At 38.7% G+C, this 15,448-nt stretch overlaps 2 protein-coding genes across 3 annotated transcripts in view; one reads left to right on the forward strand and one right to left on the reverse strand.

Annotated features, from left to right (window-relative positions):
• taok2b (TAO kinase 2b) overlaps window positions 1-7,500 on the reverse strand; it is a 36,561-nt gene extending 29,061 nt beyond the window's left edge. For both annotated transcript variants that reach the window (XM_042507384.1, XM_042507383.1), the window contains exons 1-2: window positions 6,950-7,500; window positions 1,262-1,402 (exon numbers count right to left, since the gene is read on the reverse strand). In XM_042507384.1, coding sequence (XP_042363318.1) covers window positions 1,262-1,393 — 132 coding nt within the window. In that variant the 5' untranslated portion in view covers window positions 1,394-1,402; window positions 6,950-7,500. The remainder of the gene's footprint in view (window positions 1-1,261; window positions 1,403-6,949) is intronic.
• A 4,622-nt stretch (window positions 7,501-12,122) lies between these two features.
• cabp5a (calcium binding protein 5a) lies at window positions 12,123-13,839 on the forward strand. The gene is made up of 6 exons (XM_042508249.1): window positions 12,123-12,170; window positions 12,500-12,530; window positions 12,664-12,807; window positions 12,958-13,067; window positions 13,193-13,340; window positions 13,466-13,839. Exons 1-6 carry the CDS (start codon window positions 12,123-12,125, stop codon window positions 13,492-13,494), a joined length of 510 nt encoding a protein of 169 aa, XP_042364183.1. The 3' UTR covers window positions 13,495-13,839.
• Window positions 13,840-15,448: the final 1,609 nt, after the last annotated feature.

The following is a 15,448-nucleotide window of genomic DNA, read 5'->3' on the forward strand; positions in this document are numbered from 1 at the left end:
GCTCGGTCCTTTGCTGCATGTCTCCCCCCCCTCTCTCTCCCCCTTTCATGCTCACACTGTCCTGTCAATTAAAGGCAATAAAAGCCCCCCAAACATATTTTTTTTAATTCCAACTGTTACTTTCATTTGCATTAAATTACATACATTAGGTTTTAATAAATTAAGTCCAATTTAAATGTAACCATCTCAGTTTGTTTTTTAATTTCCTAAAGAATAACTGAACAAGATTAATAATCCAAATCTCCATCAAGTCATAATGTCTTTGCCATATCATGCCTCTCCTCGCCCCAGAGGAGGACATGATCTGAACAGAAATCAATAGTACAAAAGTAAAAAGGGCGAACGGTCAGAGAAAAACGCTCCGTGATCTTAAAGCAAAACACACTCACAGCAGGCCATTAGAGTGTGTGAGCATACGTGACTAAAGAGCGATCATTTCTATGCCCTTACTCCTGAATTCAACAACAGATTTTCAGCTGGGTTAATAATCAGTTGGCCAATAATTAGACACCATATTATTATTTCACATATGTATTAGCATCACAAAAGTGTTTGCTGTTAATTAAATCTAACTTATAGAGACCTGATGTAATCACAAATGTCCAAAAAGAACTGGATACGGTGTTTTAGGTGAGGTCCTGTTCATTTCTATGAAGGTTGCCCAGCTTTAACTTCCATGTTTAAAATTACCTGGATTTTGCACTCTGTTTTTACATCACTGGGCCTAAAGACTAGAGGCCTCCATGGGGGGAACAGACTACTTCCAATTTAGCCCTCTGCTAACTTTAACAGTGATAAATGTATTCAATCTTGCAGCTCTTCTAGACTTTTGAAACATTATCGAACCAAGTGGATCAAATTCTGATAGTAAAACGAGTCATTTTGCAAAGGATGTTCAAAATATGAATCCACTGATTTACAGATGTCTCTTTCACAAGTCTATGGGAAAAAGTTCCTTTGGGTCCCACGGCATCAAACGACCGACCCAGACGTTGTAAATCCATGTTTACAACCAAACTGGTTTCAAAACCTGGTGCTGTTCCCAGGGGCTTTAATTAATCATTTCTCAGTTACTAAATTCCTGTTCCCGATATATTTTCACGTTAAATATAATCCTGCACCCGAAATTTAGACAGCTCCAACTGTTGAGTGTATCCATATCATGATGCCAGCTGACAGACTTTCAGTTTACGCCTATGGGAGGATACCACCCAATATCCCATGACTTTTACAGATGCACAAACAGAGGAAAGTCACTTACAAAGTAGACTGCTCCGAAGCTCCCATGGCCGATCTCCCTCAGGTCTGTGAAGAGCTTCTCAGGGTCCTCCCTGAAGAACAGCTCAGCCACCTCCGGGTCCTTCAGGCTCCCGGCCCGCACACTCGACGGCATGGCCAGCGCCTGGTGAGCGTGGAGGAGACACACTGGGTGAGCGTCTGTTATTTGGAAGGATTACCAACAGTTGTGTTGGAAACATGAGTCGCCTGGAAAATATGGCAGCACTTTATATTATTCATCAAATCTATCTTAATGTACGTGTGTGTTTTGCTGCAGTTCCTACAGCTTAAGGCATGTTAGATTTAATACTTTTTAAGACTTTTTAATGCCACTCAGCATCATATCTAAGACCAATTTTGCAATATGCAAAAAAATGGGGAAAAAACATAAATTAAGTTTTATTTAGGATTAGAGACAATTTTGCCGTTTGTAAATACTTTGTTGGCGAGTTTTCTGTCTCTCACTCTGCATTTGGGATTTCACTGTCTTTAGTCCCACCATTTCAACAAGAGGGAATTGGTAAATGATTTCTTAAAAATAGATTTAACTGATTATTTTTAGATTGTACAATGCAACATCAGAATTTGTTTTTTTTTTCTCCATAAAATCCCACTTCCCAAATCTGATCATCTTTTGATCATCGACTTTTGAACGTTTGATTTCAAGTCATTTTAATAACAATTAAGGCCTTATTTTTATGCAAATGAAATCAATGCCTATTAAGACATTTTAAAAATCATAGTGAACTCTGTTAAACTTGTTACTTAAATAAGATTTGTTGAGAAAAAAAAGTCTAGTTTGTGACATGTTATTGATAAACTTGGATCTTTTTTTATTTATCTATCTTTATCTACTGAGATTGGAATGGTACAACAACCATCTCAGAAAATATCACAGTTTCAGGGCAACCAGTAGCTCAGACAGAGAGTCTCAGTACATGGGGCACCCGCTCTACCAGGTGCCCCGTGTACTAAGACTCTGTCTTTGCCGCAGCGGCCGCAAGACCAACTCCAACTCTGGCTCTTTGCTGCATGCCATCCATCTCTCTCCCCCTTTCAGCCTATGGTTGTCCTATCTAATGAGAGCAAAAAGGGCCTGAAAAAATATCTTTTTTAAAAAAGAAAACCGCTCTCTTTCACAGTATAAAACTATTATTACCGTCAGTTACAATTACCTTTAAAGGAATTTCTTCGTCATAATTGAAACTTGAAACCAGTATTTGTAATAGCAGTATATGTTGTAAAAAACAACCTCCCTTTTGAAAACAAGCACACGGTCAAACCACGGTCTACCTTCAAACCTGTATACTGCTGCAACCCTACAGTGTACAGTGATGTATCTTCAGCTATTTTTAACAACATATTTAGTGCTCTATACATATCTGTTGGTTTGCTAGTCATCACTTTTTTAGGAGCGGTTCACTTTGATAGATTCGTATGTTCAGCGTGCATCCTGCTCTACATCTGCAATCAAACAGACCACAAAAATTCAAATCTGTATTAGCTCACATGGGTGGAAAATATCAAAGTGCCCATCAGCTTCAAATGACCATCCATCCACCCACCCATACATTCATTCATCCATCATCATCCATCTGTCTCTCAAACAAGGCTGAACAATACTGGCAAAACTTGACTGTATTAACTGTTTGTGTTGTTTTTATATTTAACACTGCAATATTTAAAAATAGTTAATAAACATGATTTCCCCAGATACAGAATGCAGCTTTTCACATCTGTAAATACACAAGGAAGAAATGTGCTTTGGTTCCTTTATAATCATTTTCGGAGATTAAGACATCTTCAAATGACAGATGCAGAAATGTATTTCCTCAAACCAAACATCCCCTGCCAATTTTTTGAGCATTTTGACTGGTCATCATTGGTCCTTCACCGGTGCCCCTTTTGGTGGCATGCCCATAACAAAGAGAAAGCGTGCATGTTTGTGTATTAGTATGTTAGTGTGTGAAATCTGTAAAATCAGGCTCAATAACCAAGCGGACTACAGACAGATTTGTCTTTAAAGGTATACTACGCAGAATTATCAGTTACTGTAAACAAGCTCGTAAACAAGAGATTCACTCTCACATTTGGCATTTTGTCTCGCTTTATTTGTGTTTTTTTTCGGCACTGTGTCTCTTGGATGCCTGCTGCTTACAGCCTGGCACCTGACTGTGAGCTTTTTATAAAGCCCTGACCTCACCTGAGCACTGTGAGGGTACACGCCCAAAAACGTCACAAACACAGAAAACGAGACAAAAATAAGAAAATGCAGGCAGAGGGCGGAGTCTCTGCTGCTGATGATAAAAGAATAATTTGATCAACTTAACAGAAATATATCAACTAAAGCTGAGATTGGGAAGCGATATAACTGCTGCTTATGCACATACTGATAGTAATTTCTTCACACATAAACAACAATCTTGATATAAATCTATTAGATGTGTTTTTTTTTAAGGAACTGTGACCAGTGTTCAAACTGAGCAGGACATTTTAGAGCAGCAGCCTGGCTGATGTATCAGTGTGGCTCTCGTACAGAAAGACATCTCTCTAAAAGCAGCAGGCCAAATTTCACCAGATAAAAGTAAACTGCCAACCAGTTTAGCAGACCCATGATTTGCCTATTGAGTTTTACCTTTGTTGAAGTACCACCTCAGGGTTTGATATCTCCCTGAATAGGTGGTGAGAGATTTGCCGACCAATTATGGAAGTGAAGCCAAAGGAGTGGCGTTCACTCAGGGCCAAATTACTGTCTTTAGCATGTGGCTAGTGGAAACTCAGATTAGTAGGGATAGAAATCGAGAACCAGTACCAGTCGAGAAACGGCTCCAAACTGTAATCAGAATCATATGCCTAAATGCTTATCAGTCCCTTTTAATGATGCCAGCTTGTGTTTCTGCCGTCAAAATTATGCACCCTGGGGTGCCCGGAGGTTCAGTTGGTAGAGCAGGCGCCCATGTACAGAGGCTGTGTCCTCACTGCAGCGGCCGTGGGTTCGAGTCCGGCTTCGGCCCTTTGCTGCTGCATGACATCCCTTCTCTCTCTCTCTCTCTCCCTTTCAAGCTCACACTGTCCTGTCAATTAAAGGCAATAAAAGCCCCCCAAAAATCTTTTTTTTAAGTCCAACTATTACTTTCATTTGCATTAAATTACATACATTAGGTTTTAATAAATGAAGTCCAATTTAAATGTAACCATCTCAGTTTGGTTTTTAATGCCCCCCCCCTCAAAAAAAAAAATACATATATAAATATAAATTGTGCACCCTACCCTGCTGGAGTCTCGCAACAGGCAGAGGTCATAGGGGAGAGGAAAAAGTGATCCAAGGCATGGTTTGATTTCACAAAGAAAGATTACAACAGAGCTGCTTGTAACGTCTGTGAAATTATCATTTCAAGTAAGGGTGGAAACCAACAATGTGCTGAAACATCTGTCTGTGCAACTTAAGCATAAATGCCAGGAACACCATGTATTTGACACTATGCATGAGAGCCACTGCTTTCCAATGTCTGTGACTGAGGCTAAATATCCTGTTATAATAACATTAGCCCCACACAGGCAGGCTTAACAGAAGACAAATGCTTTATAAATATTATCCAAAACTAAAACTTAACAGGAATCCATAAGGAGAGAAAGAGAAAAGGAATTGGACCAATAAGTAGAATTGATAAAGGCCTTGGTTTTAATAAAATATCAATTCTGATGCCCACAAATTAGGAGATTAGAGGCTCAATAGCAGTGAGGTGATTAGAATCATATGTATCCGCTTATGTATTACTGGATTAAAATGATTAGGCATTATTAAATAATTGCACTGCAATTACCATACTTGGTGTGCTGCTACAGAAGGTCTTCATAAAACAATATCATTTTACTCACAGTCAAAGCCTATTTAAACCTAAATTCACGAAGGTATCTAAAGGTATCTATGTAGCTATAAAAACATACACATTGTAGAAGTTCTGCTGTAGTGCAGGGGTACTTAACTTGCTTTACATGGGGGCCATTTTTGCAGAATGACAGGAGTTCAGGGGCCAATTGCAACATGCCCATACATTTTTCTATGATTTTAGGATGTTTTTAGGATTTTAGGACATTAGGGGCTTAGCTAGGACCGCTTTCGGGGAACACTAGGGATCTTCCACTGCCCCCCCCCCCCCTTTTTTTTATAAACAAGCCCTATTTTGATGCTGTTTTATGCACTTTGGCACCTTATGTGTGCTAAAACTACAAAACCAATTCCCAGTGTGCCCCTATCAGGGGCCAGATTTGGCCTGCGGGGCTGTAATAAGATGAGTGCCACTGCTGTAGTGCATGCAGCATATGCATTATGTGTGCACTGCATCAAGTTATCAGCCTGACACAGTGTAAATCATGGGACATTAGGATATTTTGAAGACATTCATGTGGACGTGTTGCACATGCTCCATATTTTTAAAGAGTTCAGTCAGTGACTAAAAAAAATTGGGCCTTCATGTCAGCATTTCCACACACTTCAAAATGAACATGCACCAGATGAAACGCTTCTTTCAAGGCTATTTTGCTGCTGTCAAAGAGGAAGCATGTGGTTCCCTTTGAAAATGAGAAGTTCTTTCAATCTTGCAACCAAGCCTAAAGCAAGCTCTCAGTCTCGAACCCATCCATGCCACAGTCCTCCCAGACACACAGGGAGAGGCAACAAAAGCTGGAATTGTGTGGGCGACTATTTCTCTAACCTTCAACACGCCGAAAAAGGCCACCATGAATTTGCTGTTTCAGCAAAGTTGCAATGAGGATATACAGTACATACATTCATTTCTTAGTCTATTTGTTAGGATGCAAACATAGAATACAGAAAACATGTACAATGCCTTAAAACACCAAAAAGTCAGAACAAAATGGCTTCTTCAGACGGAGGTCAATATCTATTGTGTTGTCCCTTTACATCTAGCACCTCTTGAACTCTTGTGGGCAGACTATGTTGAAGTTTTCTTAAATAATCTTCTGGTATACAAGATTAGTATTATAAATCCCATATTGCCTGCCCAAGACAGTTTCAGACATGCTTAGTGGAAAGGGAGAAGACACTATATACTTGCAGCTTTACTTGTTTTTATTTTCTGAAATATTTGCGTTTTAAATACTGTATACATATTTCCTGTATGTTCTGGTTGTATTTAATAAAGAGACGGCAGAGAAATGAATATGTATGATCATTATAACCTTGCTAAAATAGCAAAAGTTAAGGTTGCCTTGGACTTTTGTACAGTATTGGACATGCAATTTTACACCTTGGGAGCGCCCTGAGCATCTTCTGGGAAACAAAATACATATTGTCCTTGGCTGGTGAGACAGAGAAGTAATCACGTCGATAGGAGCTTGCCATCAGTGTCATGTACAGTGTGCATCTGAGCTGAGCAAGCGAGATGGCTCTTGCACTTGGCTGGTCAATTAGGCTATCTTTGCTCGAGCTCACCGAAGAAATGCATGACATGTATTCAACAGTAGACAACAACAACCCAGTGCTGACTGGCTGTTCAGGCTGCAGGCCAACAACAAGCCTACATGTCAATGTCAACGTCTCCAGCAGCTGAAAATTAGCTAGTTAATTATGCTAGCTGCCCTGCAAACAAGAGCTCGAGCGGCGCATTTAGCTGCTTTAGCATATTAAATGATTTATAACATGTCTTACCGTGGCTTTTGGGATCCACTGTAGCTAGCTCTGGAGCTAGCTGACCGGCCTGGCTGGAAAATATTGGTCTCACTCCCCTTTCCTCGGCACTGGTGTCTATTCAACACGAGCAAACCACATTCTGTCTGTCGATGTTTTTACTCAAACTCCTCTCCATCCTGATGCTCCCAGTCAATTGGACAGCTAGCGCGACTGCACGACTTGACATGAGTGAGGTGCCAGTCAATTAAAGTGACAGCTAGCTGAGTGACGCCTGCCAGCTAAACTAGCCGGCCAGCTAGCAGCAGAGTCTCCCACAGAAAATCACAGGCTAGCTCCAGCTGCTGTTAGCTACAGCGCTAACTAAATAACGTGACGCCAGGAGCTGCCCGGGACGTTTTCAATGGGAAACTGATTTATTAATTTCCGCGGGGCCGCTCCGTGCTCGACTGTGTGCTGTCATTACGTTAGTGTTGTCTGCGGATTTCATCTCCAGTTCGTGTTATCCCCATTTTGCTCGACTCTCATCCGTTTTTGTTCAGGACTTCATGATGGCGGAGCGGGGCGGGAGCCGAAAGGAAAACGGAAGTGCTCTTCTTCGACGCTACTGAAACAGGCACGTGAGCTGCAACGATGCCCCCGCGTGGCAGGGGAGCAGGTGGAAGACGCAGGCTACTTAGATCTTTCACCTTGGATAAGTAAAAGTTGAACTTTGCCTATTTATTTATTTATTGACTATTTATTATACATTTTAGTAGTAGGATAAATGTCTTAGTTACATTCCACAACTGGTTAAATCAACAATTGGTTTAGCTCTATTTACAGCTACTCTACTGAAACAGCTAGAAAAACATTATTAGTGTGGTACAGTATGACAGAAGCAGTTTATCAGTAAGTAGTGAACTGTTTTTGTTTTTCTTTCCTTCCTTTGGTTTTCAGTATCACACATTTGTTTTGCATATGCCAAATTAGGAAATGTTCACAGGTAGAAATCAAATCAAAGTAGAATCAATGAAGAGCTGTGGAAGTAATGTTTGGAATAGTTACTTGAGTAAAATTAATAATGTTATGTATGATAATAATAATGTAGAAGTAACTGTGCTGAAGTTAACTCTTTTAAAATATATATGTATTTATTGAAAATGTCATGATATATACACAATATTAAGAAAAACAAAAATATTTGGGGGGAAGCAGTCGACCTAGGTGCCCACTGCCTACCAGCCAGACCAACATTCTCATTTTACAGCGAAACAGTACGCTAAGATATATTTCTAAAAACATTTCAGTAGTAGGCAATGTCTTGACAGAATCTTGATTAATATTTGATAAGTGCTTCCTGGTTTCACAGTAAGACTGCAGTCAAAAGCCGTGATTGTCATGACTGACAGCTGCATTAGAGACTGCTTGGCTTTGATTGGTAATTTTAAATCACATGCAATACTGCCATTAGAAGCATTTTTAGGAGGAGGAGGAGGAGGAGGAGGAGGACTATGATTTTTTTTTTCACAGGTTATCTGTGACGCTTTCAACAAAAAGTTAATTTGTAAAAGTCACCACCTACAGCTTCAAGGTAAAAAGTCTCACTGGGCAGAAAAATGACCACTGTGACCATTATAGTCTTTTGTATTATTTTTTTGGTTTTATTGTTAGTGATTCCTTAAAGTGTAATCCGTATTTTAAGGTTGTTTAATCTACAATAAAGCATCATATTTGATATGATGATCAAATGTAAAATTTGCACCTGAAAATTAACATGTAAGATAGCAAAGTAAAAAGTTGTATAATAAAAGTAAAATGTAGTGGAGTGCAGGTATGAAGTGGAAAAAGTGTCAAGTAAATGTCTGGTGTATCGTTTGGATTTTAAAATTTTACATCGATCAAGTTGGTTTGTTGCAAACTGCTGTACATTTGCACCAACTGCACACACAGACACACATAATCTCAATCACACATATGACTTGTTTGGCCCAGCCTGTCCTCTCGTAATCCACTCAGTATAATCCCTGTGGTGTGCACTTTTAGCTGACAACACACAATAAAAACAACCATTTTACCTCTGTATATTTTATATTATCATTCTCATTTGGAAGCAGCTGCTGATATAGTCTGCAGTTTTATTCAAAATAAATTGTTATACAACAGGACTGACTGTTACTAGCTGTGCTTTCATGATCTTTAATGTCATCATTCATATTTTTAATTCACCCTCTCGCCTTCTGCCCTCTATAATTGTTTTTATTCTTTAAAAAAAATCTACACATCCATTATATTTGACCAACCGGCCGCCCCTTCTCCTCTCCTCAGTTTTCATTCATATTTTTTCCTCACCCACATTCCTCCTGCCCTCCACTCAACAGACATCTTTCCACAGCTGTGGACACGGCTTTGCATAACTCCTCATCTGGCCAACTGCAGCGAGGGAGGGGGAAAAGTTAATAAAATCATTACTAGCTTCCGCCCCCTGGATTATGCTTCTTATGTGAACAGATTTTTGATGAATTTACATAACAGGGAAGCAGGCAGAGGGGAAAAGGTCGGAGCAGACACACACACACACACACACACACACACACACAGTGAACCAGCGCTGAAGTGTTTCAGCTCAGCCGGTTAATTCAGACATCTTTGCTGTGGGAGGTGAAGACACTGACCCTGAGGCTTAATCCCTGACATTGTTATCAGGGTATTTCACGGAACAAATAATCCCTTTTTTCTACATAAATGTAACCAATGCTCATGCAGATTATCACAAGCTGGGATATTAGCTGTTATTGGCCTGTAGCGCTTTAATATTTGCAAAATCTGTTGAACTGCAAAACAATATGGGTTAAAAAAAAGTGTCAGATGATCCAGATGAGCCTCCATTCTTTATAGTGTCACTGCTGTGTGTTTTTCAACAGAAACAATACGATTTGGGGGTTTAAAATGTACAATTAGTCCCGATTTGACATATTATCATAATATATATTAAACAGATTGACAATATAATATAATAAATTCAGTCTTTGGAAGACAATACTATTTTCAGTTTAGGTATTTCAGTTAATATAAGAAAAAAATATGAGTGTCCTTATCCAGAAGAAAAAAAAAACACTGATAACCAACTACAGAGTCCCTAATGTCTGCAAAAGTGTTTTTTGAAAAAGTGTGCACAAATTAAGAAAAATGTCAGTTTTCAGGACTTTAGGGACTATACAGGAATTTTTCTCATTTTTGGAACATTGTGTTTTTTAAATGTAAATAAAAGTAAAACATGAACATATTTGGCCATGCCATTAAGATCATTCTGGGGCATGTTTGCCTTTATCAGATACCTGTCAGGGGTTACAGATGGTGAAAGAAGACTAAGTGAGGCAGAGAAATTTTAGAAATGAAAACATGCTGAAAAGCGCATAAAAACAAATCACTTCAACAAAACTAAGAAAGCACAAAATGACCACACAAAGAGACAAAATGCAGCTGAGAAAAAAAAAAACGGTTGTTTATCCAGTCGATGTCCAATAAAGAGAGCGACTCTTGTTGCAAAGAAACATTCACAGCTGCAGGTACATATGTCTACTTGCTTTAAAACAGCACGTCTGATACATAATAATCAAATAATCAAACTTCCACGTTACCCATCACATACAGATGAGCACCATGATTTTTTGGTACAATGAAGATATTAAATTCCAGGGTCATGTAGGCTATCAAAAAAAATAATAATTTAATTAATTTAAACATTAACTTTACACAAATACAAAGATACAGAATAACAGGAATACTTGACAAAAATAGCATATTGTCAATATTTAAAATATGACAAGTCATGTTTTCAGGGGAGTTTATGTCTTATTTCTTATTTCTTCTGTAGTTTGCACAATGAAATTTGTCTTTTTCCTACTTAAAGTTATCTTTATTGACCTGTAAGCAACAGTTTTTTTTTACTCCAAACTGTTGTGCTTTTTGTGTTAAAACAATAAACTATAAGTTGATCCATAAATTGACTGTCAAGTTATTTCAACAGTCAGTAATTGTTCAAACATCATGTATCAACCAAAATTGTCAAACACTCGCTGGCTCCAGCTGCACAAATTTAAAGATTTGTTGCTTTTCTCCATTTTTATACCGTAATAACTTAAATATCTGACTAAATGAGTGTTGGACTTTCCAACTGTTTAACCTGTGGTGACTTGGACAACTGTAATCAACCCACAGTAAACAAAAGAAACAGAAACTCGACCCATGCACCTGTGATTTGACAGTGTTCTGTTTCTTCTGTCAGCGCCGGGCTCAGATGACGGTGGGCTTTAATTTACAGGGTGATGTAAACACTCAACATCTCCTCAGCTCACATATGACCCTGATGTCCCACTGCTGTCACACAGCTGACTCCTCCCCCATGAGCATACAATCCTGGATGCAGCCACACCCCCCTCTCATACACCCTCGCAGCATCCCGACCGGTTGAGCAGAGGCACTGAGAGAGCGGGGCTGTCCTTTCTGAGAAGGAAAACCACCAATACTGAGGAGAAGAGGAAGAAATAGAAGACAGAGGGCTTTTTGCACTGCAGGCCACCTTTTGCGTCTCGGATCCAGGGGTCGCATATGAGGCGTTTGGCTGATGGTCAGAAATCACCAGATGAAGGTGAATACAACCTACATTCATTTTATTATCTAACTCATAGTCTTTAACAGTCCAAATAGTATTTAACCTTTAATTGCTATGTTGTGGGTTTTTAGACTTGTATTTGTTTTATCTAATTAGACTATGTATTATAGGTAGAATTTTTAGAAATGCCAGTTTAGCTTTGGCAAGGTCCAAATTTATAAAAAAATGAATTCCAAACACGTACGTGTATGCGGTCTGGAAATGGAAAGCTCAGAATAAAGGGAAACACTACATTGATGTATGTCTGCGGAAATCTTTTTTCACAAGGAGTGTTTTTTTTAGTTCATATAGTTAAAATTCAAAATACTATTTTATAGTATTTTCAAAAGTGTCCTCATAGGGTCAGAAAATTAAGCGACACACTCAGAATTCAGACATTGTGTTTAATCCCTCAGAGGGAACACAGACAAGTCAATCTGTCGTAATCCAAACTTTCCGGCTTTGTCAAACACCAGCCAGCTTTTTTTATCAAGTGTCAGAAATTGCTAATGAATTTTAGAACTTTTTCTAATTGCACTTTACACTTTTCCTTTTACAGAAATGAGTTTCGGGGCAGCGTGCATCTTCCTGCGAGGAGGGAAAAACATTGTAAGTACAACCGCTTTTTCCTAATTTTTGATGGGCTTGTGTTCATGTTTGCAAACTGCTAGATTGAAAGGTCGATTGGATTATAACCCAAAAAAAGGATCAAATGATAAAAGAGAGAATCTGTGGCAACTCTCTACTGTTGCGTGCCAGGGGTGATTCACCTGCCAATACAGACATAATCTACACTTTAATCCACAGTTTAATCTCTGTTGCTGTGCCATTTAACTCCATATTCTATATTGAACTATAAAAATAAATGAACCATCAATTTTGGTAATTGCGTGCTGGTACGCTGGACATAACAGATTGTTTTTCTCTTCTTCGTGCAGTCAAGAGAGCTGGCGGATGATGAGATTGATGGTAAATTCTCACTTAATTTTGCACATTCATCAGTAAATGCAGATTAAAATGGTTACTCTGACCTTTTTGCATATTTTATACACTTGTCAACCTGCTGTGTAGCTGACTGTAGCTTTTATCTTCACCTCCACAGAGCTGCGTGATGCATTCAATGAGTTTGACAAAGACAAAGATGGGCTGATCAGCTGTAAGGACCTGGGGAATCTGATGAGGACGATGGGCTACATGCCCACAGAGATGGAGCTGATCGAGCTGAGCCAGAATATCAACATGAACCGTAAGTTCCTACAAAACAAAATGTGTAAAAACCTGTTTTGGGAGGTAGAAATTGTTGGTAAATTCTACATTTAGTGACTCATTTGGTTCAAAGTTGATAGAGAATCAATCAAAAACCCAAATAATCTTTTTTTTTTGGTTTTACCTCCAGTTGGTGGCAGAGTAGACTTTGAGGACTTTGTAGATCTGATGGCCCCGAAGCTTCTGGCAGAAACAGCTGGGATGATTGGCGTTAAGGAGCTCAAAGACGCCTTTAAAGAGGTGAAATATTTTCTTTTAACTTGCATGCAGCAGCTTTAACACAAGATTTAACCCCCAACTCCTTCACTGCAGTGCCATACAGATAAACGCTGACCTTTTTTCATCGTTGCTGTGTCTGGGGTTAGTTCGACGTGGATGGAGACGGAGAGATCACGACAGAAGAGCTGCGGTCGGCCATGACCAAGCTGATGGGAGAGCACATGAGCCGGAGGGAGATAGATGCCATAGTAAAAGAAGCAGACGACAACGGAGATGGCACAGTAGACTTTGAAGGTACGAACGGTCTGTCAGCTGCAGTGACGTGAACAGCAGTAATGGAGCAAATTCAATCACAGTGATTTTATCAGTAAATTTCACACCGCAAAGTAAACAAATTCAACTCTTCTTTTCTGCTGCAGAGTTCGTCAGAATGATGTCCCACCAATGATGGCTGAAGAGCCAATAAAGGAAGAGCCTTTGCACATCCACAGACATCCGTTAATCAAGATGCCGTCTTTCTTTAAAGCTCTTTGACAAATGAGCTTGTACATTTAAGGACAAACGCCTAATAATTAAATTTTAAAACAGTGCTGTGAAGAAAAGTCGAGCATTCTCGGAGAGAATTAAATCTATGCAAATATAGACAAACAATCATGTACTGAGATATCTTTTAAAGATGACTGTAACTAGTGTGTAACTATATCGAACTATATTTTATATACAGGAAGTCATTTTGGATTGTTTTGTTGAATTGGATTGATTTTTTAAAAATGTATGTGTTGAACAATATTCATTCTTTGCTGAATTGTATTCTTATCAGTGAAACAATGTAATGCAAAACTAGAGATTTAAAGCATTTACCAACAGTTCAAACACTACTGTATCACCTATATCATATGTATATATACAGTATTTAGCCTGGACTTGTTGTAATGGATTTGACTACATAATTCACTACACTAATTTGCAGTTAAATCCTGGTAACGAGTATTTCCAGATATCTTAATAAAATATCTGAGTAAATTTGAACTTTGCTCGAGAGTTTTGTTTTGAATGAATGTGACACCCAAAGGACAATAGATGTGTGTCCAGCAATTGCTGTGCAAGAATTAGTGTTTGACCTTGTCACATATGTGATGAAAGACAGCTGCTTTAAAAATTTGGCAAATTTCGCAAATAGGAGACATAACACTTTATGCGCCATACAAAGTTTATTATGGCTTTTTGTAAGTTCATGCATAAAAATTTTTAGGTCCATTTTTTAGGAACCTGTTGCTTTTTTTCTTGCTGTATTTTGGTGCTTTTTTCGGGACCTGTTACAATTTTTCTGTGGCTTTTTTGCCCCCAAACATGGATGTTTTTTAGCTACCAATGTTGTTTTTTTATTGACCCATTACTGTGTTTCCTGGGGCTTTTTAGCATACTAACAAGTAATCACTGTTTTTTCAGATGGGGGTGCCATGAAAACAGTTGTTTGTACTGAGATATAGCTGCATTTCCAACTGGGATGTTACTTTCCAAACTGGGTATTTTAAGCCCAAAAAATATTTTTTCCTAACCATAACCAAGTGGTTTTTGTCTCTAAACCTAAAGACACATTGACCACAGCCTTGCTAGAAACATAAAGTTTCAGTGTATCAGGAAGACAGTTTTGTGCAAATGTAACGTTTTGCAGAAAGTGGCAACATTTTTTCTGGGTTGATATCTGACCCAAAAGGTAAGTTTATCAATCCAGCTAATTTTGTCAGTGCTAACAAGCACAATAAAATGTCTTCCTCCAAATGTGGAGCAAATTCTTTGCATGATGTCCATAATTAATCTACTTGTGTAATAATACAAAACTTGCTGGTTGCATAATAAATCAGCGCAATGATCTATGGATTTCATGTACCAAAGAAGGGATTTGGAAACCAAAACATCAGTGGTGCTGCTGCGCTGCCGGGTAGTTGAGGATTGAGTAACTTGGCTTTGGAGGGACATCGGGATAAAGAGATTGTGTGGCCACTGATTTGATAAGAGTGCAGTTCATAAAACATCATCTCATAATTCATGACATCATGCACGAGAGATTTCTAGGTATTAAGTGCAAAAAAAAGGGTAAAAGATTTGCTTCTCCCAGAATTTAACGTTTTAGAAAGCACTGTCTGAGCCATTCTTTCAATTTGGCTATTCTCAGTAAAAGTTTTTAATGTTCGAGGAAATATGGATGTTGAGGTAAAATAAGGGGAAGAGTATAAGCTGTTTATATGAAAAAAGTCTAAGAAAAAAAGGTTGTTCCTAGACAAAGTCACAGCAAATCGCTGCTAGTTAATGTTAAACACAACCTGTGAAAAGAATCTGTTGCGTGGTTCATCTTCGTGTCAAACTGACCCAAAGCCAGCACAGCTAAAATTAAACATCTA

This window comes from Plectropomus leopardus, chromosome 19 (genome assembly GCF_008729295.1).
Source record: "Plectropomus leopardus isolate mb chromosome 19, YSFRI_Pleo_2.0, whole genome shotgun sequence".
NCBI lineage: Eukaryota > Metazoa > Chordata > Actinopteri > Perciformes > Serranidae > Plectropomus > Plectropomus leopardus.

Bases quoted from the DNA above. Each gene is read 5' to 3' on its own strand.
- cabp5a (XM_042508249.1), top strand. From the start codon at position 12,123: ATGAGTTTCGGGGCAGCGTGCATCTTCCTGCGAGGAGGGAAAAACATT. The intron at 12,531-12,663 runs GTAAATTCTCAC...TCACCTCCACAG, and splicing joins GGCGGATGATGAGATTGATG to AGCTGCGTGATGCATTCAAT. The intron at 13,341-13,465 runs GTACGAACGGTC...TTTCTGCTGCAG, and splicing joins TGGCACAGTAGACTTTGAAG to AGTTCGTCAGAATGATGTCC.